This window comes from Sprattus sprattus (assembly GCF_963457725.1).
Source record: "Sprattus sprattus genome assembly, chromosome: 2".
Lineage (NCBI taxonomy): Eukaryota > Metazoa > Chordata > Actinopteri > Clupeiformes > Clupeidae > Sprattus > Sprattus sprattus.
The window spans coordinates 39,200,129-39,226,792 of record NC_137921.1 but is presented as its reverse complement, the minus strand read 5'-3'; the positions used below and the strand labels follow the sequence as shown (position 1 = coordinate 39,226,792).

At 43.0% G+C, this 26,664-nt stretch overlaps 2 protein-coding genes across 2 annotated transcripts; one reads left to right on the top strand and one right to left on the bottom strand.

The window, feature by feature from the left end:
• Positions 1 to 1,491: 1,491 nt before the first annotated feature.
• mcm3l (MCM3 minichromosome maintenance deficient 3, like) lies at positions 1,492 to 8,294 on the bottom strand (the record flags this gene model as incomplete). The annotated part of the gene is made up of 17 exons (XM_080832625.1): positions 1,492 to 1,690; positions 1,797 to 1,860; positions 3,169 to 3,257; positions 3,395 to 3,507; positions 3,600 to 3,740; positions 3,891 to 4,041; positions 4,321 to 4,447; positions 4,657 to 4,831; positions 4,969 to 5,177; positions 5,398 to 5,529; positions 5,769 to 5,922; positions 6,058 to 6,166; positions 6,390 to 6,628; positions 6,748 to 6,878; positions 7,037 to 7,245; positions 7,947 to 8,059; positions 8,223 to 8,294. The coding sequence occupies 17 exons, from the start codon at positions 8,292 to 8,294 to the stop codon at positions 1,492 to 1,494; spliced, it is 2,427 nt and encodes an 808-aa protein (XP_080688751.1).
• A 924-nt stretch (positions 8,295 to 9,218) lies between these two features.
• Positions 9,219 to 14,222, top strand: LOC308360614 (MARVEL domain-containing protein 3). The gene is made up of 4 exons (XM_080832637.1): positions 9,219 to 9,315; positions 9,689 to 9,824; positions 10,624 to 10,742; positions 13,459 to 14,222. The coding sequence occupies exons 2-4, from the start codon at positions 9,691 to 9,693 to the stop codon at positions 14,067 to 14,069; spliced, it is 864 nt and encodes a 287-aa protein (XP_080688763.1). The 5' UTR covers positions 9,219 to 9,315; positions 9,689 to 9,690; the 3' UTR covers positions 14,070 to 14,222.
• Positions 14,223 to 26,664: the final 12,442 nt, after the last annotated feature.

The window sequence follows — 26,664 nt, the reverse complement described above, 5'->3', positions numbered from 1 at the left end:
TGGCGCATGGAGTTGTGTTGACAACATAGATGTTATAGTGAGATTGACAGGTCAACAAACCAATCACACCGCTAGCAAGTTGTTAAGAATGTAGGTAGTAGCATGCTAACATTAGCTAGGGGGCTCATACACCTCGCAAATCCTCTCAGACTTATTTTTCAGTTACAATTAACGTTTTTTTGACCTTGTACAGTGTCTATTTCTCATTTTTTTTTTTTTTTTTTTAAATCTAAGCAAAAAAATGTCAAACTAACAATTTATTGGTACAAACAAGACCAGCTATGGAGTTTGGTCCGCCATCTTTTATTTTTAATCTTCGCGCTCTTTAGACTTGAGCAGAAACGCGATCTGATTGGCTAGTGCCTGTGCTGTCATATTTGCATGAAAGGTGCTGTGAGTGAACCGGTGCCCTAGTCTGGGAACTCCCGCCCCTCTTCTTCCGGCCAATGGGGCGGGGAATTCCCAGACAACCGGTGCCCAGCTTGAGAGCTCCTGTGGGTAGCTGAATGTGTCGATTGGACTGAAAGATAACGTCTTCTCGATCAATTTATACGTTCGCTACAATATGTTGGATTTATGTTAATGTAAATTTAAAGGGAATTAATACCATTCTGATTCGGAAGACATTTAAATTTGTGGGAAAAAAAATTGGTTGAATTTTTTGTAATTTAAAGAAATATTTAAAAAAAATTGTCTTATCAACCAAAGATTTCACGACCCCCCTGCAGTACCTCCGCGGACCCCTGTTGAAGACCCCTGTTTTAAAATGATGAATAGAAATGCCCCTAACTTTATGACACCATTAGGATTTTAACCTAAAGGCCTATTTAAAAACATGAACTTACAATTATTCTTCAGTCATTCAGTCTAATGAAAAACCATCCCACACTAATCTAGAAGATATGTTTATGTATTATTTATATTATGTGAACCTTTTTCAGTGTTATTTGCCATTTTCAAATGCAGACAGACAACTGAAAAAGACCAGGTATGCAATCTAATGCAGCCTTTGTAATGCTTTCATCTTTTTTTTTTTTTTTACAGAAAAGCTCTCCAGTTCGCTCTCCTTGATAAACTGGGTATGCAGATCACAGCTCAATGCAATTCCAGCATGTTTCACACTTACAAACTCCAATACAACAAAAATGATTTGCACCTTTCTGTGTTGTCATATTGATGGTATTAGTCACATGTTTTATTTTCTAAAACATTTTGTATGTGATATTGCATCACCATATCAACTAGAGGGGCACTCAAGAGTGCAGGCCTCCACCAAGGCCAAAGGCCTCATCTTGCACTGTTAAAAATTCCTGGATCCAGGCCAAATTTGAATGGGTCCTTCCTTAGCCCATGCTACACCCCTCCACCAAGTTTCATATAGGCAAAATGAATCAGTAAGATGCAAAAGAGGATTTATTCGACAGAAATTCACAAAGAGTGCCCTTGCAGTGTTGTGGAGACTCTTCCAAATTAACCCAAAGATCATTATTCTCAGATGAGAAACACCACATCCTCGGACACCATGACCTGGTTGTCGTCCTGCATGTGGTCGAGCAGTTGCTGGATCTCGAGGGGCTTGAAGGGGTCTGCCTGACCCTGGTTGACGTGTGACAGGAGGTCAGACACAGCCACAGACTGCGAGCGTGTAGACTTGAAGGCTTTCAGCAAGGCTGCCTTAAACACCTTCAGCCTGTGTGACAGAAAAAACAAAAAGGTCATGGGTCATACAGATCTTAGTGCCATCACATGTAATGAACCTTAACATAGAGATGACAACAGTTGTATAGGTACTGTACCTGTCCTGACTAACGACACTCTTGGTCTTCTGAGATGATGGCTGAGACGTCTGACTGGGCTGGGCTGTGGAGAAAATTAATCATTAGAAATCAAAAAAAAAAAAAAAAAATATGTATAATGATCAGACCACAAAGCATATATCAAGACATACAGGAGTAGACCATACAAAGGTCTGACATTTTTTCTTTTTTTCCCCCCGCACAAAACAGGAGTAACCACATGAACAGTAAACAAATGTGGTACTACCTACCAGCCCCCACCCACGGGTCCTATTCAGTACAACAAAGGCTTCTCACTTATAGCTTTATATCAAACTTCAGTTAAAAAAATAATAATAAATAAAAAACTAAAAATTAATAAATAAATGAATAAAAGGGAAGAAAAGGGGGGGGGGGGGTCATTAGTCAGTGTCGATCGATGTTAGATGGTTCAGGAACGATACAAGGGGGTCTCAGGTTCTGTAGAATTTTTTCATGGAGCCCCTGACTGTGTGTTTGATTTTTTCAAGATGCAAAACTTGCATTAAATCTTTTAACCAGGAAGTTGTGCTAGGTGGATTAGGACTCTTCCAGTGTAGCAGAATCCGACGTTTGGCTATAAGAGCAGCAAAAGCAATAAGGTCAGCCTGGCAGTTGGTAAACTTGCCCACCACAGGAGACACACCAAAGATAGCACTCAAGGGGCATGGGGCTAGGGAGATGTTGAGAACTTTAGAGAGGGTGTCGGGGGGCTTTAGAGAGGTGAAAGGGGGCATCCCTGGCGTGTGCCACGAGTGAGAGGAAAAGGGGAAGAAATTTCAGAGTTCGTTTTGACGCTTGCTACTGGGGAAGAATATAAAAGGCGAATCCATGAGATAGATTTAGGGCCAAAGCCGAATCTTCCCAATACTGTAAATAAAAACTTACATTCTACCCGATCAAATGCCTTCTCCGCATCCAGTGAGATAACCATCTCTGGGGTCGGAGAGGCAGAGGGACACAAAATCACGTTTAAAAGTCTACGGACACTAGATGACCGCTGACGACCTAAGATAAAGCCTGTTTGGTCTTCTGATATGATACTGGGGAGGCAGGTCTCAAGCCTACACGCCAGAACCTTTGCTAAGAGTTTAACATCATTGTTGAGTAAGCTGATGGGTCTGTAGCTGCTACATGAGTTAGGATCTTTATCTTTCTTTAATATTAGAGAGATCAAAGCTTGATTCAGTGTTGGAAGTAGAACACCCTGTTCTAAGGACTCATTATAAACATCCAACAGTAAAGGGGCAAGCTGTGAAGAAAACTTCTTCAGAAAGTCGACTGGGTAGCCATCTGGTCCCGGGCTAGAAATCAAACATTTTTGAGTTATACAAACAAAGTCATACAAACTCACTCTTTTCATCTTCAGTGAAGTCATAAGGATCCATGTTATCCCCTGCGTCTGTGCTGTCCATGTCATCTTTAGAAGCGCGTCCTCTTGTCCTGTGCCAACAACCACACAGACATGTCCACGCTCTTGGTGGTGAGGACTTAAACAACTTAAAAAACAAACTGCAAGGGACGTTTACTAATTAATTCAAATGTATAGGAACCACTCAGAAAGAAATGTGTGTATTTGCCTTGTGCTTCTCTTGCTCGGCGTCTCCTGTGTTTCCTGTGTCTCTTGTGATGCATCATCCTCCACTTCCTCGCCCTCTTCTGGAACTTTCCGTTTTTTTACCTTCTCTAGGACCTACACACACACACACACACACACACACACACACACCTCTAGTGGGTAAATAATACACAAGCTGTAACTGACTGGGGAGTTTCCATAGTTACCTTCTTAAAGTAGGCAAACTGCATAAGCTCAATAGCAGCCTCTGCGTCATTCAGTTCAATAGCTTTGCTCATACGAGCTTTGGCGTGTGCAGTGGCCAATCGGATCATGGTCTCAAGGGCTCGGGCGGTCACAGGTATTGTCTGTTGGACACCACATGAGTCAATCACACACACAAACGCCAAACTTGAATCGTCTGTTACGACAGAGCCGCATATGGAAACTTATCAGGTGTGAGTGTGAGTGTGAGCACGCCCATGCATGTTTGCAGGGGAGTGTACAGGGGCACTGACCCGGGCAGATTCTTGGTTAACCTGGTCGTGGCTACGAAGTTTAGCATACTCCTCTGCTATGTAGTCAGAGGCCTCCTGTGTGAGAACCGGCCTCACAAGCTTGGCCACATGAATGTACTTCCTGATGAACTCCATGGTGACGATCTTTTCCCTGCATGGACAGAGAAAATGGTCATGGTTAAATGAACCCTACAGAAGTATGTTGCGTCGTCATCAAGTGACGAGAAGGAAGAAAACAATGAACTTTGGGACTTTAACATTGAATGCCACTTCTCTCTAAAAATCAGCGACATATAGTCCAGACTCATCATTCCAGGTTCGCCCCAAATGGTAATTGCTCTGACAGATGATGAGTGATGATTGGTCTGAACAGAGAGCTCTAATCCTAGTTGAGGACGTGTACATCTGGGTGGGTGTTTTAGTGGGATACCGTTTGTTGCGGTGCCCGTGCAGCATGTTGTCCTTCTTCTCATAGATCTGCAGCTCTTGATCTGTGGCCTCTGTGAGGTTGGGGTCGTCAGTGGCAAACACGTCCACTGTGCTTCCAAGAGGCATTGCTGATGGTGAACACGCAGTAACATTAACATTTAGAAAACCACATGGAAACCAAGGCCTAAGGTTGTGAAGTTATAATCCATCTGACAAGCTGCAATTGAAAACAAAATCACCTAAAACTGGAAACAAAGACAAGTAAAAAAAAAAATTAAAATAACACAACCAACACAAACTGTCCTGCTTTGAAGATGGGTCATGACCTTTGACTCACCAGTTCCCTCTGGTTCACCAGGTGTGCGGTAGCGGTGCATGCGCAGCACATGCTCAGAGATCTGGCGATCGCTGTCCGGGTCCATCGTGTCCAGAACAATGAAGAGCAGATCAAAACGAGAGAGTAGAGAGTCCTGCAGGCCTATGTTCTCCATGGGAGTCTTATACTGATCATACTGTATAGACAGGAGACATGAGAGGGCAATCAAGTCAACATATACATGTACCACATGGACAGATAATAAGCAAGTAGAGTAGACTTATTAACATCATATCTGTGGTAGGAAATCTTAAATTACAATTGTAGCCTCACCCTGCCATAAACTGGGTTAGCTGCTGCCAGCACACTGCAGCGAGCATTTAGTCGTGCATGGATGCCAGCTTTGGCAATCGTGACCCGGCCTTGTTCCATCACCTCGTGGATGGCAGTGCGATCCATGTCAGACATTTTGTCAAACTCATCAATACAGACAACTCCTCTGTCTGCCAGCACCATGGCCCCTGCCTCCAGTCGGCGATCACCTGCAGGGAAAGTGAAAGGGGGAGGGGAAAGATTTTAAAAAGGCAAATCTTTCTAAAATGTCAAGACAGTGACTCAAATGATGCCAGAAGAGTCATATTTGAGGAAGAACACAGGGTTTTCTTCTTTACCCGTGTGTGTGTGTGTGTGTGTGTGTGTGTCTACTGACTGAACCGAGTATCCAAGTATGTACTTAGGTAAGATGGAATCTGTGTCTTTTACCAGTCTCCTGATCCGTGGTCACTGCCGCAGTCAAACCCACTCCGGTTGAGCCTCGTCCAGTTGTGGGGATCGCCCTTGGTGCCGTGAACAGCACATAACGCAGAAGCTGCGACTTAGCAACCGAGGGATCACCTGCCAACAAAAGGCTTGTCCAACTCAAAAGCTTCAGGGAAACTGAGTTGATGCCTGAACAGAAACTAGTCTATCTGGATACTTAATACGCACTATAATTTTAGAAACAATAAAACACCCATTATGTGTAATGACCCAGAAAGACAATAGTTAAATGTATCAATGGCAGGCACAGGTGGCAGCATAGATATATTCCACCCATCAGTAGTGTGTTACTGAGGCTGAAAAGCCTTGCCTACCTATCAGGAGGATATTGATGTCTCCTCGGATGCGAGTGCCATTCTCCAGGTTGGTCTCATTGCCACCCAGCAGCAGGCAGAGGATGGCCTTCTTAATATACTCATGCCCATGTATACTGGGGGCCAGGGAGCGACCAAGGTGCTCAAACACATTCTGCACAGACAAAAGGAATACATCTTTATTATCTATCACATACTTTTAGTAACACACATAACTTTAACTGATGCTGTGATACTGTGGCACCTCCATGCATGTCCAATATCAGACAGCAGGGGGAGCTCTTCTCACCTTAGAGTGGGTTTTACAAAACTTCTTGATCTTGCTAACATCGTCTGCTGAGAAGACTGGGACAATCTCCTTACTCATTAACTTAATGTTGTTCACCAGGAGGATAGTTCTGTTGGATACAGCAATCTTAGGATGAGCAGACCCAGTGTAGAGGTACCTTGAACATCAGTAGTCATCAAAAATCAAGTTTTGTAGAATGTAATCTTTTTTTAAATGGGAAGCACCCAGGAAGAAGTGCCTATGAACTATTAGACTAAAACTATAAATCCAAATCTTTTCCAGACTCATTTTCAGAGGCTATCCCTCTAAACTCTGACCACTTGACCTCTGACCTGAAGGTGCCAGAGGTGAAGCCTCCCTGTTTGGCGGGCAGACAGCGGTATACGCCCACTAGCTGTACACGATCTCCAGGCTTCACTTTGTCCACCATGTCATCATTGACGATGATGTCAACGGAGCGTGGAAGCTGACCAGCGGGGGCTTTCTCAGGCATCTCCTGCACGGTTAGAGTCTGGTGGTCCTTATACCGACACAAGCCAAACTCAGTCTCCAGAGGGTTGTTCTCTTCATCCTATATGCAGTGATGTCATCAGGTTATTTGCTTATGTTTAGGCACACACGTAAAGAGACACAGACGTTCTACTGCTCATGGAGATTTATTCATCCACAGATAGGATCTTTACCCTTCACCTTAGTGGGATAGATGGCACTGGAGGGGAAGGCATCCAATGAGGTGAGGTCTGTGTACTTTCTCTCCAGGGTCTTCTTGGTGGCTGGACAGTAGTGGACACTGCGCATGATCTTTGGCCTGACAAGAGAGCCTGCCGCACAAGAATGTTGTGTTAAATTCATTTCAGGAAACTGACCGATTCTAGATTTTAAACAAACAACTCAAGAACTTTGGGATTTGTACAAACATATATTTGCCATATATTTGATTAATTACAAACAGCATGGATGAAAAAGTGTGAGCTCTTACATTTGGTGACGATACCCTCTACACACACCAAGTTGCCTAGGAAACGAGCACTCAGGGAGCGTGGGGTCACGTGTTTAGTGCCAAAGCTGCCTTCAAAGCCTACATGAAACTCCTCAAACTGTTTGGAGAATGTGGCATCTATTGAGGAAACCAAATCCTTCAGTGCACGCTGGAATGCCACCAGTTCAGAAAAGGCATTCTTTAGTAACCTGAACAGTGGGAGACACACAGACAGAAAGACACACAGACCACCATAGAGAGAGAAAGACAAGGTTAAAAGATAGATACTTACAAAAGGTACGAGAAAAGAAAGAGGAAGAAACAGTGATTTACACAAAATATTAAAAGAGCAAAGAATAAAGGACATTAGATTTGTGACGAGGAAATGGAAAGGGGGGACAAAAGAGAAAACAAAAGGGATGTAATAGCCTGAATGGATTTAGAGCAAACAAACAAACAACAAAACAGAGGAAGGGGTAGGGTTCCTGCCAATCAAGCACTTTTAACCCTGAACACCTGTTATTCAACCATCACAGACTCCACCTTGATCACAGAAAAAGTGGATTGGTGTTACTGCTCCATCACTGTGGATCTATGAGGATAGTTGTGTGGAAATTATGGAGAAAAAGAACACACACAATGCCAGTGGCTCTATGCCAGTATGCCATAAAGTCATGGTGTAATAATGATGAAAGGAGAAGAGGGAGCGGTATGGTAAAGGGGTTATCCCTTGGTGAAAGAGGACATGCATTGCAAATGAGCATTTAGAGAGATTTCTTTCCTCTGTAGGTACACGCATTATTGCTAAATGCCTGGCATTACTGTTAAATCCCTAATGGATTTTAGTATGCAGACGTCCTTGTTAAACAGTGTAAATGTCTTACTACAACTCTGAACGACGTCAACTCACTCCCTGGCACGTTTCTCGTTCCTGCGGCGCAGATCGTTTATGTTGATGAGAAGTCGGCACTGGCCCTCGGACACCATGCTGCGTACCTTCTCATGGTACACTCCTTGGTCTTGCTATAGGGAAACCAGAGCAAGGCTGTGAGTTATTGTTAAAGGCTTTTTGTCCCACACACGAAATACCGTAGTTTAGCCAATCTAATCTAATCGAACGGGTTATTCGGCGTGGAGCAATAGCAAAAGTACAAACAGTGTGAATTATTCAAATAAAAGCTCATACATCGTCATCAAGGAAGTCCAAGTACTCTCTCTGTGCTTCACGCAGCTCGAGGTCTTCAAACTCATTATCCATTTCATAAACACGCAGTTTCGCTCCCTTCTGTTATATAAGCTGTGTCTCCTATTGCCAAACGTCTAACGTGAAATGCAGAGTTTCCGATATACAAGCCTAGTAACAATTCGACCTAGGCCCGTTCACAGACAATGAAATGTCAACTAAATGTTGTGTTACTCTTTTCAGGGAGGCACCTGATATTCCACCTCTTGTGATGTGCAACCATTCAATCGAGCGCTTCAATTAACCAATTATGGCATGCCAGAGCCATATCCCTTCACAACCCCTCACGCCAGTGTTAATGAGACAGAAAGCGCAGAACTAAATTAATTAGCCTACTGAATATGAATGGCTTCATAAACAGCTATTTGTGTGTTTGAATCGTAGAATTTATTATAAGGCATTTTGCCATGATATGGGTGATCTTCCATGAGTGGTGATTTGGCTTATGACATTGGGCACGTGAGAGTAATTATCAGTGAGGCAGTGGTGATGGCAGTGTACTAATGACTAGGGTCCTGACTCTAAGTCTGTTGCCAACAGAGCAACAGGGGCTTCAGTGTGTTATATTGAGGGTTACAATTCACCCTGGGTTGTTTGGAACCTGTGCCAACCAGCTCGCATTTAAACCGCCTCATTTCTCGATCACAGTCACATTCCTCGCGCCACAGAATGGGTGCCCTGCTGGCCTGCACAGAAGACGCATCCCGAAATCACAAAAAGTCCTCCTCCATCGCCCACATAGTCAGCAGCAACAGACAAAGCCCCCGATTCACGCCCCCACCTCGCACTACCCACTGGTCGGGACAGAGGGATCTTCTGCTCTTGACAAAGAAGGCTCTCTACCGAAACGAGCGTAGTACTCACTACGTAAACAAGCGCCGGCGGCTCCCCAGCCAAGCACCTGGACCCCGCCTCCTTCCCAGGGTGGGGCGCAGAGCAGGTAATCGCGAGACCACAGTCAGTCAATATGCGGAAATAATAAAGCACGAAGAAACGTCTGATCAACACTGTGAAGCCAATGTCAACAGAGATAAGAGTAAGTGATCATGTACCTCTTTTTTCTTTGTCCCGAAACGTTTACACAACTGTGTAGAGCAATCGCTAAGTAAATAACCCCTTGTTTCTATAATATCTTGAGCATAGAGTACTGGCAAACATTGTTCCATGTAACAAGTGGTTTACCGGACATTCCATCGTGTTTTGTTGTCCGAGCTTCTGGCAGGCTTCGTTTTCTGCTTTTTGTTGTTTTGTTAACATATATAAGTACATTTTTGATTGCAAATTTACATTTCCCCAACCAAATGGTCCGAACTAACAACAATTATAAAACTGAAACCTTCTAATGATAAGAGCTAAAAGTAGTTTCTGTCACGTGAGCGCACGCAAACTTGTGTTTTCCTGGTGAACAGATATGAGCCATCCACCCAGGACTCACAGGGGACAGAGGGACCGTAACGGGGAGCGCGGTGGGGGAGCACCTCGAGACAATCGTGAAGGACGGGCCAGGAGGGACAACTATGAAGACAGACCACCGCCAAGTGACAGGTGTGTTACAAATATACAGCCGCGGAAAAAATTAAAAGACCACTTCAAAATTATCAGTTTCTCTGGTTTTACTATTTATCGGTTTGAGTTAAAGTAAAGTTAACATTTTAGTTTTATTCTATAAATTACTGACAACATTTCTACCAAATTTCAAATAAAAATATTGTCATTTAGAGCATTTATTTGCAGAAAAATGACAATTGGTCAAAATAGCAAAATAAATTAAATGTTTTCAGATCTCGAATAATGCAAAGAAAACAAGTTCATATATATTCTTAAACTACACAATACTAATGCTTTTACTTAGGAAGAGATCAGAAATCAATATCTGGAAACACCGCATCTTTTTTGTTATTTTGACCAATTGTCATTTTTCTGCAAATAATGCTCTAAATGACAGTATTTTTATTTGAAATTCAGTAGAAATGTTGTCAGTAGTTTATACAATGAAACAAAAGTGTTCATTTTACTCAAACACATACCAATCAATTGTAAAAAAGGAAAAACTGATAATTTTTTTAAAGTGGTCTCTTAATTTTTTCCGCGGCTGTATACAGAAAAATTCAGCTGTGGGTGTGTAGGTCCTGCTCTGTCATTGTAGGAGTTTGTGTGGGGGGTTGCAACAATATGTTACAATAACCTTTATGTGTAGATGAAAACACACTAAATAAAGTTTCAGTTTTCCAACTAAGGTACCTTCACTTGAAAGCACAATATCTAATATACGTTTCTGTCTGTCTACATTTATCTTGCTCATCCTCTCTCTTGCCCCCACCCTCCTTTCTCTTTCATCCCACAGCTCATCTACCCAGCCTCCCTACTATTCCAGCTCGCCACCACCTCCAAAACAAAGGCAGAGGTCCGCACCTCGAGAGGAGCACCATGAGTCTAAGTGCACCCACATATGTTCTAGAAGAGGTACAAGACATCTGTTTTTTTTTTAACCTATCACATTTAGTGGCATAGGGCGAAGTGCATTAAGTAAGTAACTAGAAGCTGAGGAACTGAGGCACCTGCCTGGCCTGTCAGTTAGGTGTGTTGATGTAGGTGATGACACCAAAAACAAAAGTGTAGCAGATGCAGATTGGTTGAGAATCGAACACCCCCCATTAATGTAAAGGCAGGCGTGTAAATGATAAGCCTACAAAAAGAATGGATCCACAATCAGGCAGTTTGAGCTGAGGCTACAGAACAAGAGAGCTCCTTGAGAGGAGGAAGGAGAGGGAGAGCATTTCTACCCCTTATACTAAATCTGGTCAGTTCACAAGACAGTATGTGTCTAGAATAAGTTTCCCTCATTATGTGGCCACATCCAATGATTCTACACCGGAGCGCACCCCTGTCAATCATCCTGTCAAACTGGTTTCACGGTTAAGCTTGCCACACAAATGGAGTGCCACAGTAATGAATGCATGTTATCAAATGCTCTCTGAGCTGAGCACAAACAGTGTTATGCCCTGACACAAAGCTGGCCTATTGTTGTCGCCAGTATGAGCTACAATGTTTTCCTCAAGCGAGACAGGCCTTTTAGTCCTCCTTGGTTGAGATCACACAGACATAGACAGGCACTCAGGCCAGGAAAACTGTTTCTCATCACAGGATTTGATGTATTATGGATTAAGTATTATGCTGAAGACTACCAAAAGTAAAAGCATTTTACCTTGAAGTGTGTGTGTGTGCGTGTGTGCGTGTGTGCTTGTGCGTGTGCGTGTGTGTCCAAAAGCACATAGTAGTCACTACATTATTAAAGTCAGACTTGGAGCATTCCTTTGAGTTGGTACAGGAATAAGGAAGTGGGTTTCATTAATCCTTTCTGCTGTTTCCCACATGGTCTACTACTTACCTTTCAGTCAGATTTTCTAGCAACATTAAATAAACAATGTGACCCTATTCTATAGGGTAAACCCTGATGTTAAGTGATAAAAGTGATTAAGATGTGAGAAGGTATGGCACATTTTGTCACTTGGCTTTGTCTCTATACAGGTTTTAGTTAATCATTAGAAAGAGGTCGAACCAGGGCCCTGTTCGGCGTACAACTGAAGCTAAGATAATTAATTTAGCTCGCAACTGGAGATTAACTAGCTCGCTAAATGAGAACAGGCCAAGCCGGTCTGGCGACGGGCGCTAATTTATTTTAACCTCAAGTTAATTTATCTCGTCAGCTAAATTGCGCGTGCACGTCTTGCTTCAAAAGGCAAGAAAGGTCGATCCCCAAAACCATGATTTTTTTTGAAAGGTACAATGGTCTAAACTCAAAGAAAAAGACAATTTTTTTTCTCCGATAAGGCAGGATATGATCATGAACGCGTTATGAAGAATTCAAGACCATCATCATGTCAAAATTCAACACTCCCGCAGCTACCATAGCAATATAAGAAACTGTCTATAAGATGCATAATACATGACATCTTTCCCCTACACAGAAAGGTACTGTGGTGCAGCGGGTTTAGCGTATGGCTTGCATGCCGTAGATCACCCGTTCGACTCCCCTCACCCTCGTAGGAATTGTAGTTTTAAATCGCTTTGAATAAAACCGTCTGCTAAATGACTAAATGTATTAATAAGAAATTCAATACATTTAAGCAATGAAAAGAAATTGTGTCTATTTCTCTCTTCTTATCATGCATCCACCTTACCATCCACCTCCACCATCCACCATTCACTACCGCACAAACACTAGACACTAAACATTTGCAATGATGTAAGTTAAAGTAGGTAAAACAACTTTAGCCAATATCTATTTGGGTTATGTGCTCAAATTTCCTGGGATCAAAGAAAACGTTAGTATTCATGTGCAAACTAAAAATCACGTCTCAGGCTGCACATGAAAGTTATTTCGGGTTCATCAACTGTACCAATGTCTCAACTGTACTATAGGCTACCACTGTCATATAATTATGAGTGCTTTGTTCTCCGCATCGCCGACATTACAAAAATGAAGGCTACCACTCACAAGAAAGTGATGATTGACATTCAATGTTTGACGGTGGTGTATGCAATAAATGACTCGAGAAGGTCTTCTAAATTAATTATTCCTTGTCGGGTGGATCGGTAGCGCTCATACAAGAACTCATCATGATGGAAAAATGGATCTTCTTGGCGAACGCAAAGAACTCTTCCTACGCTAATCAAACTATGACTCCTTGTCAATGGGATCCCTCCTTTTGGCGTGGGTTTGGCAAGTTTAGCCAGCTAAACTTTGCTTAGCCTGCCCTGGAGCAGGCTAGGGCTAAGCGATTAATTACCATGGAAATTGAGCAAAAGTTGCCACGCCGAATCTGCTAAAGCGGTGTTGTCTTTTTTTAGCCTGGAATTTAGCTCGCTAAACCGCTTAGCGAGTGTCGCCGAACAGTACCCAGAACCATAGATTAGGGCAGGGACCATTACATCTTGGCCCTGGTAGCAAGGCAAGGCAGTGCCAAGAGATCATATTGCAGCTTGGGTCAAGTATTTTTTATAGTGGATATGAATTTAAACACAACCTTGGATTGTACTGGTTAAAGATTAAGTTACAACCAATTGAAAACACCACAACTTGTGTGTGTGCGCAAACGTATTGTTCCTAATTTTTCAAGTGAAACATTTATGTTTTATGGTCTTGAATTGAATGCAGAAGCATGCTCATGTCTTGCAGGAATTGTGATGATCTGTGCCGTCCTGACTAACGCACTGGTCCTGGTGTGTATTGTGGCAGCATACCTCTCTATGGCTGGGATGTCATCAGCGGGCCTGTCTGGAGGCTTCAGCATCAACTCCCAGATGCCCTTCCAGGGGACCGAGCTTCAGCAGGTCCGCGAACTAGATATGCAGCACAGCCAATTACGCGCGCCTGGGGTCTACGGGGGCGTTGCCTACAGTCTCACCATGGGCGTCATCTCCCTGCTTTTTGTGGTCTCTGGGACAAAGCCGGCCCACTTGCTTTCAAAGAAGCTGCTGGTTGGCCAGTTTCTCTTCCAGCTCATAGGGGGTGTGGCCTACGTGGTTGCCGTGGGGCTTTACCTGCACTTTGTGATTACTATTAATGCAACCGATGTGTGTCAGAAACGTGAGCGGCTCTATGCTGGCCGCGGCTTGACCTGGATGAATTGCGACGTGGGTGGGGGTGATGCTGCGGTGGCCCTGTTCGCACTCATCACTGCGCTGCTGTACGCAGCCGGAACATACTTCACCTTTGTCACCATGCGAAACGTGGCACACTACCACAAGCATACTCAAAATCACACACATGCACGTTCACACATATAACAAATCCCTTTTTGTTCAGACACCGAATGTAAGGCCACATACAAACAAACACACACACACCTACCTATTCAGTAACAGAAAAAAACTGCACATTTCTTCACTTGTTTCTAATTCTGACAGGACTATTAACAAGTTTTTTAGTAAAGCTTTTATATTGATTATTTTATGAAATAATGTCTGAAACCTCACATTCAAATAACATTTGTCTGCCTCTTAGTAGCAGAATAACTTGCCATCGTTTGCTGTAGACTGTGAATATTCTGATTCTGGTATTTTTTTGAATGGAGGGTTGAATCCAACGATTCTCAATGTTATAATTTGTAAATAAACTCCTGGTTTAATATACATATCTACTTCTGCCGTGTCTGACTTGATAATCTTTAAAATAGTAACTTTTTAAGGTAGTGGCAGTTATTTCACTTTGTGATCTTTTATTCTATGTGATCTATATACTCAAAAATGCTCAACCGATTTCATGCAAGCATTTGAAGGAGGAATGATGTGTCAAACTGATCTAACAGACCTCTTTGGTAGCGTTCGACTTGCACAAAGACACCCGCTCGTCATATCTCACTTCAGTTCAAGTTCAAGTATTTTATTTGTCAGATGCACAGACAACACTGAGTCAGACTGGGCACTGAAATTCTTAAGACAAGACCCCGCACAACAACCTACCATAGCATAACATAACACAAGAATGGGAGCATTCAGAGAATGCAAACCTCTGCCTTGTGACCTTGACCTTTGACCTTGACATCTGAAAATGTAATCAATTAGTGCCATTATATTAACCAATCTCCCCACAAAGTTTGAGGGAAATCGGTCCATGCATTTCTGCGTAATCCTGCTAACAAACAAACAAACATCCTTGGCGGAGGTAATAACATAACATACTGTATAAGTACTCTGAACATAAATGACATATATAATACATCTATTAAATATACAAAATAAATATACAATTCAATCTGCTAAACATATAGTACACATATAGTAACCTAATAAACCTATACTTAAACCTAAAGACAAATCAAGTGTGCCTGGTATCAGGTAGTGCAATATTACTGGTAGTGCAACCAGTAGATGAAACTGTAACATGTAGAGTGCAGTGACTGTATCATTGTCCATTTAAAAGCCTGATAGCCCTTGGAAAGAAACTGCACTCCAATCTACGGGTGGGAGACCGAATACTTCGGTAGCGCCTGCCAGAAGGCAACAAGGAAAAAAAATTAAAGGATGGATGGAAGCAGTCTTTAAGGATCCTGCAAGGCATCGTGTGTGAAAGATGTCCTGCAGGGCTGGGAGCTCCCTGCCAATAATGAACTCCGCAGACCTGATCACACGGTCCTTGGCTGGGCAGCTCCCATACCACACTGTGATGCAATTAGTCAGGATGAACTCTATAGGTCATCTGTAAAAGATCAGCCCCGATCCCCTGAACTCAATCGATCCACCAGTCTCAGTTTCCTAGATGCTTGGTCACCCCGCTGCTCCCGGCGAAAGCAGAGGGCTGTGCTTTGTGTTGGATTACCGAATGTGCTTGAAAATGAAAATGTTAAAATACAAATATTCAACAACATTTCAATGCAAGCCTATTTCCTTTTCATCCGTGATGTTACATCTACTACTTGAGCCAATATTTTTGAATGTACACATTAAAATACGAGGCACACCATAATGAAAATGTATTGCAAAAATTCCCCAAATGTGCTATGTTTGCAGATACATTTCTTAATGCGCAATGGAAACAATTTCTACTTCTATTTGTACTCCCTGAGCCAATATTATTGAATGTTAACATTAATATACGAGGCACGCCATTATGAAAATGTATTGCAAAAATCATCAAGAAGACAAGGAACATGCAATTCACATCAAATTCAGAATTGTGCCATAGTTGCAGGTTCATTTCTTAATGCGTAATGGAAGCAATTTCGTTGGTAAAAGACTGAGGGCCTGATTTACTAACAGGATTGCGCCCATTTCAGGTGTAAAATAGCGGTCGTAAACATAAAACGGTATTTACTAAGGGGGCGCATTTGAGTAGAGGCGCATATTAACGCTTTATGGGTGTGTACCTGCAAACAGGTGGGATGGCACGGAAACGTGGGTGGTTACTTGGGCGTGAAGCGCAATTTAATGGGAGGAGTGCGCCTAATGATGTATTGCGTGGTATTTACTAAAACTGCCTGGCGAGCGCATGTCTCTGATTTGCGGGCTAATTCTCCGCCTCATAAAAGCACGTCTTAACCAGGAAGCGCATTTCCATTGAGTCTGAAAACGTTGATATGGCAGCAGTTATAAGAGCAAGGCGAAGAAAGAAGACAGAGACAGCGCACAGATATAATTTTTTCAACTCGTATAACACATTTTCAGTTAAGCGAACCACAAATCATTAGACGGTACAGGTTAACCTGCCACGCAATACTTCAATTACTGGACCAGATCAGAGACGACATCGAACCCTCCACCCGGCGATCACATTCCATTACATCAGTTGTTATACTCCTGGCAACATTTGCAAATATTGGCCTCCGGATAATTTCAAACAGTTATAGCATCTGCAGTTGGTATATCTCAGCCTTCACTCAGCCAAATATTCACCCAGGTGCTCGACGCATTGCTACGGCGCACTGGTCAATATACATTTCCCCAATACGATAGCTGAAATTAAACTTTCCGAACGTAATTGGAGCCATTGATCGCACCCACATGCAAACAGTCCCACCATCAATCCACGAACAAGTATACCGAAACAGAAAGCACACATGTTCAATGAATGTCCAGGTCATATGTGATGCCAACATGACCATTACTTACGTGGTAGGGGTCTGTCCATGACAGTTTTTACAGAATAGTGCCATCTATCCATGATTGAGCAACGGTGATTTTGGAGAGGCCTGGCTACTTGGTAAATGTATTTGTTAATTATTAATGCCACCAATAGCATATTATTTATAATCGTGTTCTTTTAAACATCTCGCTGTAGGTGATGGCGGGCAAAACAACAATATAACCCATTGAATCAGGTTCAGTGATTGAGCGAACGTGAACCAATATATCTATCTCCTCTTCGCTGAACCTTAGTTTTTTCTTCCTCGAATCTCCATGGTGGCAGTAACTTGCAGGCAATTTCTCCAGTCGTTTAACGGTGCGCTAAATAATGATTGCCCAGCGCGGATCTGGCTTGATAAATATCACGGAAAATGCGGGGAAACACAGTGCGTTAATGTGCGCCTGGCAAAGGCGCAGATTAAGCTGCGGTCGCAAATCACTGTTAGTAAATCAGGCTCTTTAAAGGGCGGAGTAAGCACAGAGTGCCCAGCGCGGATCTGGTTTGATAAATACCACGGAAAATGTGCAAAAACACTGTACGTTAATGTGCGACCGCAGATTAAGCTGCGGTCGCAATCTTAGTAAATCAGGCCCTGAGTCTCGCTGTATTGCTCAGGCCGAACCATAGCGTCTATTCACAGGTGCTATCCAACTACTGATCGATACGGGGGCTTTGACCTGCTCCGTTTCCGACCTGGGCCGGTGCACCCCTCCTCAGACGACCTGGTGATCTCGGGCTCCCCCAGGAGCACCATATCGACACCGATCTTAGGGCCTGATTTACTAACAGGATTGCGCCCATTTCTGGCGTAAAATAGCGGTCGTAAACATAAAACGGTATGTACTAATGGGCCGCAGCGCATATTAACGCCTGTGGGTGTGAACAGGGGAGGTAACTTGGAGGTGGGTGGTAACGTAGGCGTGAGGCGCAATTTACATGGGTGGAGACAAGGTAAGTGCGCCTAATTATGTCATGCGTGGTATTTACTAAACTGCCTGTGGAGCGCACGTCTCCAATTTGCAGGATAATTCTCCGCCTCATAAAAGCACGTCTTAACCAGGAAGCGCAATTTCATTGAGTCTGAAAACGTTGATATGGCAGCAGTGATAAGAGAAAGGCGAAGAAAGAAGACAGAGACAGCGCACAGAAATAATTTTTTCAACTCGCATAACACATTTTCAGTTAAATTAACCACAAATCATTAGACGGTTAACCAGCCACGCAATACTTCAATTACTGAACCAGATCAGAGATGACATCTAACCCTCCAACCGGAGATCACATTCCATTCAATCAGTTGGTAAACATTGCAAATATTGGCACCGGATCATTTCAAACAGTTATAGTATCAGCAGTTGATATATCTCAGCCTTCACAAATATTCACACAGGTACTCGAAGCATTGCTATGGCGCACTGGTCAATACATTTCCCCACTGCCACAGCTGAAATTATAGACCTCAAACAGGACTTTTTTTGAAATCGCAAACTTTCCGAACGTAATATGAACCATTGATTGCACCCACGTCCATATATATTGTAGTGAACCCATGTCCCTTGTAGAAATTATTAATCTCGCCATGTACACATCTATATTGTTATAATAGACAGTTTATGCATTAATGCCACCAATAGCATATTCTTTATAATCGTGTTCTTTTAAACATCTTGCTGTAGGTGATGGCGGGCAGAACAACATTATAGCAGCGCACACATTGAATCAGGTTCAGTGATTGAGCGAACGTGAACCAATATATCTATCTCCACTTGCTGAAGCTTAATTTTCTCTTCCTAAATAAATACCACGGAAAATGCGGAAAAACACCGTGCGTTAATGTGCGAACGCAGTTTAAGCAGCGGTCGCAATGTTAGTAAATCAGGCCCTATATAGGGCGGAGTAAACACAGATTGCCCATCGCGATCTGGTTTGATAAATACCAAGTAAAATGCGCAAAAACACCGTGCGTTAATTTGCGAACGCAGATTAAGAAGCGCTCGCATATTAGTAAATCAGGCCCTTAGTGTGGACATCCGGTCGTCACAGCTCACTGCAGCCCCGAACCCCTGAACTCAAGCGATCCGCCAGTCTCAGCCTCCCAGATGCTTGGAATACAGGTGCACGCTACTGCACCCGGCGAAAGCAGAGGGGCTGTGCCTTGCGTTTGGAGCACCATATCGACACCGATCTTAGTGTGGACATCCGCTCGTCACAGCTCACTGCAGCCCCGAACCCCTGAACTCAAGCGATCCGCCAGTCTCAGCCTCCCAGATGCTTGTGTGGCAGTAACGGTAGGGGGTAGCAGACTACGCCACCCTGGGAGTTGCACCCAGGGAAATATTTAACCAATGGACACTCACAAGTGAGGGGATAGCACACAAGTTCGTTGACTTAGGGCACCAGAGACGAGGTTCCAAGAATAAGTTGTTTTTATTATTATAAAAATACACTCCACAAAGACACAAGACAAGTTTCAAACACTCTACATCAAGGTATGATTAGGGGGAGATAAGGAGGAGCAGGGCTGAGGCTTTCCAGCAGAGGGCGAGATAACAGGAGACGGAGGGGAACCCCAAAACACCACACAGTCACTCGTGCTCGCAGATACTCACAGCAACACAAAATCAAAAGTGGCAAAAATGAAGACAAAAGAGCAGTCCTTGAGGCACACGTGAACCACACACACACGGGGAGGGGGGGTACCACCGCCTAAATAATACGCTCGTCCCCCTGCCTTGGACCTTCAGCACCTGAAAATGAAAGGAGAGGACAAGGAGGTCAGGGAAATGTAGCACCAAACAAACACTACAAATAGACAGCACAACGTAAGACAAAAGAAATAAATGAAAATTAAACTCTCCACGGTGGTCAAGCAGCCACGCGATCACTGGTGATCCGCAGCAATTAGAAAAGGCCTCCCACCAGGATCTAACCAAAATAACCAGACCAACGACCGGCTGGACTATAAAAAAAGAAATAAACAAATGAAAAGAAAAGAAACTACGTCACCCGTAGATGATTGAAACAGAACAGAAAATAGTAAATTAGGCCAACAGATTACATGTGTGATAGTTTACTGGCTATCCACAGCTATGAAAAAGGCCTCCTTCCAGTAGGTAACAAACTGAGCAAAACTAAAGCAAACCAAGAACTAAATCAAGAAATGAAAAACACCAAGCCCGAAAGAGTACAGGTGTCAGGGGCGAGTTTAGGCTATTTTTAGTGGGGCCATGGCCCCACCGTGAGATAGCTTGGCCCCACCTGGCTCAGCACATTTTAAAAATATTATATTATGCGAAAATCTTGCTCTGCCATCGCGCAATACTTTGGTTGCACTGGCCAATCTGGCAACCTTGTATGTCTGGCAACGCTGCTTCAAACGAGGCTTATGACTCGTCCATCAACTACATTCGACGCGCAGGCCAGTCGAAGAGCCCGCGCAATACATTTTTCAAACTGCGCACATTTTTCACACCGCATAAACGATTTTTTTTTTAGGGTTTAAAAATCTGAGCATCAAAGGGGATGTAGGCTAGGTAATAAACATTTCAAATACTGACATGTCTGACAACCAAGCCGGATGTGCGTTAGAATGTTTTCATACAACATTTCCTTTAGCTCTCTTGCCGGTCTCTGCTCCAGCAGTTATAGGCTACCACGGCGAAAAGAAAGGCAAAGCAGGTGCCCCAGAAAAAGGTCTGCCTAACGTTTAAAACATGAGCGACTACATGAAATAGTCCAAACTGACTAAGGTAGGATAAAACTTTCAGACATATTTAGATATGCTCGGAGGTAAACGCGAAAAGAGTTCGCTAGTGGGAAAACGTGCAGTGAACAAAAGTGACATTATTCTGTTTGTCCTTAAAGTTTGTGAGCACTTGGATGCCCGCTTCCCTGAGCTGAGTGGGCTGCCTTTGAGCCGGACACGTTGGATCGTGCAGTTAGTAGGCTACATTTGATCATGGGCTGAATGACGTGACCAATCTGGCGAAAGGGTTCGAAGCGCTTCTGGAGGAAGCATAATATGCGGTCCCGGGACGCATTTGTCGAATTCAAGTTCATGGTTATTGAGGTGGTCGCTGAAAAGTGAGCATTTTCCAGATCTGGTAGGCCTACAACTTCGACATTTGTGGCACATTCCAAGCATCTAGCGCCGACTGTGAACGCGGTTTAAGTCTAATGAATGCCACTAAGACAAACTCGTGAGGCGAGAAGATTTGAGGTAGAAATGTCCAATATTTTCAATTAGACCTATTAGGCCCTATTCAAAGTGATCTTGATAACTGCAACAACATTTTGACATATGTTTAGTCAGAAAGGTGTGTCTTCCATAGGCCTGCAGACAAGATGAGCCAAACAGCCAGATAGGCCTAGCTCCCGCAATGTAATTCAAATGACATGTTTTGTAGCTTAGTTTGTTGCAAACCACTCTTTAGGAAAAAGTACACCATAATTACTATATTTATTGTAAAGCACTGCATTAGCATTTTTCTTTCAATGAAGTTCTACTTAAATGTTGTACCTGCTGAGAAATGACTAAACACCTTGGATACTTTTATTTTGTGTGTATATATATATATATATATATACATCATTATCATTCATAACCAGTGAACCAGTCATAACCTCCCTAAACCTTATTTCATTTCAACCAAAGATCCTTTAAGTTCAACTAAACTGACTGGTAAAACACCATCATTAAAATGTTCCAAAGTCCAGCCATTATAAATATCAACCTTGTAGACATATTGATGTATTTGCTGTCATCTTTTTTGGAAACCTATGGCAAACGCAGGCTCGTGGTCATTTTCGTAAGGTCGCGTGGTTTACGAATTGCTCACAGTGCTGAAATGTGCGCTCAGAATAAAAAATATTTGCTCAGTGCTGAAAAAAATTAGAGGGAACATTGGTCAAGAGTGCGGCCGAGTGCAATTCCCCGACGTTAAACCGGACATTTTGAGATGTTAATGACACATTGGGAAAATCTGACCGATGGTTCTTCCGAAGTAGGTTGCTTAGATACTAGTCACTTAGTTCTTATTACTGTATGTTTTTGTGTGAAGTGAATGGGATGTGAGTGGACAGATCTTTATTCCGCCTTTGTCAGGTATATTTGTCTCAGTCTCTCTGTTACCCATCTCAAGCCAGTCTTTTGAAATGAAGAGTTTAAAATTGACTGTTGCAGGGGGAAACACTACTCAAAGCAAATCTAATACTGCAGCTCGAAAATGTATAAATTAACTAGTTCACCTCATATAGCGAGAAATAATGTGCCTCTGTGAGCACTGGGGGCTGGGCCCCCCTAAAGACCAGATCCTAAAATCGCCCCTGACAGGTGTGATAGCCTACTGGCTATCCACAGCTTGAAAATGCCTCCTTCCAGTGGGCAACAGAAATACTTAAACAGGACAAAAGCAAACCATAAACAAAATCCCCAAGTCTTCTCTAGAGCACACACTACTCACGTCATACCAGTCCACACACCAGCATACACTCACTACCACACAGACGGATCACAACACACGAGGACAAGACAACGGAAAACAAGCAATTAAGAGCTGCAGTTGGTAGCGTCTTCGCCGCGATTTTCCCAGTAAGAGGTTAACCGGAGACAGCAGAGGCAGCGGTACGGTGAAATCACGTCTGGCAAAAACAGCAGAGGACACGGACACAACCCACAGTACAAGATACCCCGTTAGCACTCAGCATAATAATAAACGCAAAAATAGAGACCCTTGTAAGAGAGATACATACCAGGAAGTTCCCCACTGACACCAGTGAGCTCACAGAGCTTCACTGAAAGGTTGTTTACGTCGAGAGGTTTCCACAATCCCAAACGCCCAAACACCACTAGGCAGGGCAGAGCACCGCTGAGCAACAGGTGGAAGCGCTGCAAAAAGACCAGTTTGTAAATAAAAAGAGTAACGACAAACAACGCAACAATCAGCCACGGTCAGAGCGTACCTACCGGCGACCAGTTGACTGGAGGAGCTTAGCAGGAAGTAACCAGCAGAGCAATTCCGGCGCTTCCCGACAAAATGCTACCTCAAAATAAATAGTACGGTGAGGCACGCCATTGGTGGTCACGGTCATTGTCATTAAGAAGGGCTCAGCCCATGCGTCTCGCTACACTTGGACTACAGGTGCACGCTACTGCACCCGGCGAAAGCAGAGGGGCTGTGCCTTGCGTCTGGCTTTGGCATTGGATTATGTCAGCATGCCAGATTACCGAATGTGCTTGAAAATGAGTCATTGTTCTAGTTAATTAAAATACAAATACAAATATCCACAACATTTTCGAATTCAATGCAGGCGGTTTCCTTTTCGTCCGTGGTGGTTCTATCTAATACTTGAGCCAATATTATTGAATGTAAACATTAATATACGAGGCACACCATTATGAAAATGTATTGCAAAAATCAACAAGAAGACAAGGAATGCGCAAAACACATACAATTCCCCAAATGTGCCATGTTTGCAGATACGTTTCTAATGCGCAATGGAAACAATTTCTACTTCGATTTGTACTGCCTGAGCCAATATTATTGAATGTTAACATTAATATACGAGGCACGCCATTATGAAAATGTATTTACATTTTTTTTCAAGAAGACAAGGAACGTGCAATTCACATCAAATTCAGAATTGTGCCATGGTTGCAGGTTCATTTCTTAATGCATAATGGGAGCAATTTCGTTGGTAAAAGACTGAGTCTCGCTGTATTGCTCAGGCCGAACCATAGCGTCTATTCACAGGTGCTATCCAACTACTGATCGATACGGGGGCTTTGACCTGCTCCGTTTCCGACCTGGGCCGGTGCACCCCTCCTCAGACGACCTGGTGATCTCGGGCTCCCCCAGGAGCACCATATCGACACCGATCTTAATGTGGACATCGGCTCCTCACAGCTCACTGCAGCCCCGAACCCCTGAACTCAAGCGATCCGCCAGTCTCAGCCTCCCAGATGCTTGGAATACAGGTGCACGCTACTGCACCCGGCGAAAGCAGAGGGGCTGTGGCATTGGATTATGTCAGCATGCCAGATTACCGAATGTGCTTGAAAATGAGTCATTGTTCTAGTTAAAATACAAATATCCAACAACATTTTGAATTCAATGCAGGCGGTTTCCTTTTCGTCCATGGTGGTTCTATCTAATACTTGAGCCAATATTATTGAATGTAAACATTAATATACGAGGCACACCATTATGAAAATGTATTGCAAAAATCAACAAGAAGACAAGGAATGCGCAAAACACATACAATTCCCCAAATGTGCCATGTTTGCTGATACGTTTCTAATACGCAATGGAAACAATTTCTACTTCGATTTGAACTGCCTGAGCCAATATTATTGAATGTTAACATTAATATACGAGGCACGCCATTATGAAAATGTATTTAAAAAATCATCAAGAAGACAAGGAACGTGCAATTCACATCAAATTCAGAATTGTGCCATGGTTGCAGGTTAATTTCTTAATGCGTAATGGGAGCAATTTCGTTGGTAAAAGACTGAGTCTCGCTGTATTGCTCAGGCCGAATCATAGCGTCTATTCACAGGTGCTATCCAACTACTGATCGATACGGGGGCTTTGACCTGCTCCGCTTCCGACCTGGGCCGGTGCACCCCTCCTCAGACGACCTGGTGATCTCGGGCTCCCCCAGGAGCACCATATCGACACCGATCTTAATGTGGACATCCGCTCGTCACAGCTCACTGTAGCCCCGAACCCCTGAACTCAAGCGATCCACCAGTCTCAGCCTCCCAGATGCTTGGACTACAGGTGCACGCTACTGCACCCGGCGAAAGCAGAGGGGCTGTGCCTTGCGTTTGGCTTTGGCATTGGATTATGTCAGCATGCCAGATTACCGAATGTGCTTGAAAATGAGTCATTGTTCTAGTTAAAATACAAATATCCAACAACATTTTCGAATTCAATGCAGGCGGTTTCCTTTTCGTCCGTGGTGGTTCTATCTAATACTTGAGCCAATATTATTGAATGTAAACATTAATATACGAGGCACACCATTATGAAAATGTATTGCAAAAATCAACAAGAAGACAAGGAATGCGCAAAACACATACAATTCCCCAAATGTGCCATGTTTGCAGATACGTTTCTAATGCGCAATGGAAACAATTTCTACTTCGATTTGTACTGCCTGAGCCAATATTATTGAATATTAACATTAATATACGAGGCACGCCATTATGAAAATGTATTTAATTTTTTTTCAAGAAGACAAGGAACGTGCAATTCACATCAAATTCAGAATTGTGCCATGGTTGCAGGTTCATTTCTTAATGCATAATGGGAGCAATTTCGTTGGTAAAAGACTGAGTCTCGCTGTATTGCTCAGGCCGAACCATAGTCTATTCACAGGTGCTATCCAACTACTGATCGATACGGGGGCTTTGACCTGCTCCGTTTCCGACCTGGGCCGGTGCACCCCTCCTCAGACGACCTGGTGATCTCGGGCTCCCCCAGGAGCACCATATCGACACCGATCTTAGTGTGGACATCCGCTCGTCACAGCTCACTGCAGCCCCGAACCCCTGAACTCAAGCGATCCGCCAGTCTCAGCCTCCCAGTTTAACCACGTTGTTTAAAGGGGCAATACAAGCTCAGCGTGTTTAAATAACAAGATTAAGTACGTGAAATTGCATTGCCCTTTAAAGAAACGTGGTTAAACTGGCATTTCCTTTAAGACTTCAGTTTGAAATTGCTGCTGATCTGAAAAGAGGTACGTATGCTATACTAAACGTATTTATAAGTGATAAACCCACAAAGATATGGTATAATGATGACACAGCGGTGAATATACTCATAGATTGTGAACTGCAACATGTGCTACATACGATGTGATATTTAATGCATGTATCTTGTTTGTAATATGCCATGAGGTCTAGCATACGTTTTCCCTCTGCTAACAGGCTAATATCCATTGTGTTTGAGGACTTCATGTTACAGACTGTCTCGTATGTTAGAAAGGTAAGAGCCCTTAACTGATTGAAGTTTCATATTCCTTTCAGACATGTTTGTGCGTCACTGGAGAACCGTAGGTCAGTTTTTTTTCCTGTTATATAAATGTATGCGAGAATTCTGTACTGTAAAGACATTAGTTTAGTAAGCAGCTAATATGTTAGTGTTAGTTAATATGTGGAGATGTTAGCTGTATGCCTGGCTACTCTAAACGAAGTTTAGTTGAACTGTTATTTATGTTAGTGAGTATGTTAGACCTGTGTAATATGTATAAGCTTTCTTGTATTATTATTTGTAACATAAGTGAGTTTTCTATTCCTGCCGTAAGGTTGCACGTTAATAGCATTAAAGTTGTAATTGTAGGTTAATAAAACCGATTTAAATGACCAGTAGATGGCAGTATAATTATATAGTTATCACCACTATTTGCTGTGTGTCTGAGATATGTATATATTAAGCCTTTATGTTAACGTTATTTATGCATACTAATGTATAATTTGTACTTTATTTCCTTTTGATAGACCACAAACACAAATGCAAAGATTATTGAGTTCACTGAATATGCCTGAGTCCTGTGTATTGCTGTGCTGCCTACAATAGCTACATAAACCCCCTAAAGACTGCATTCCGACTCCAGAGGTGTTCTTACAGACACACCAGGGTGACACCACCATATCTGCTTCAGAACCTATACAGTTCCTTACTCACACAGTTTAGTCATGTTTACATTGTATGTTAATGTGTTCAGTGTAAGGAGCTCCACTTTGCTGGAACA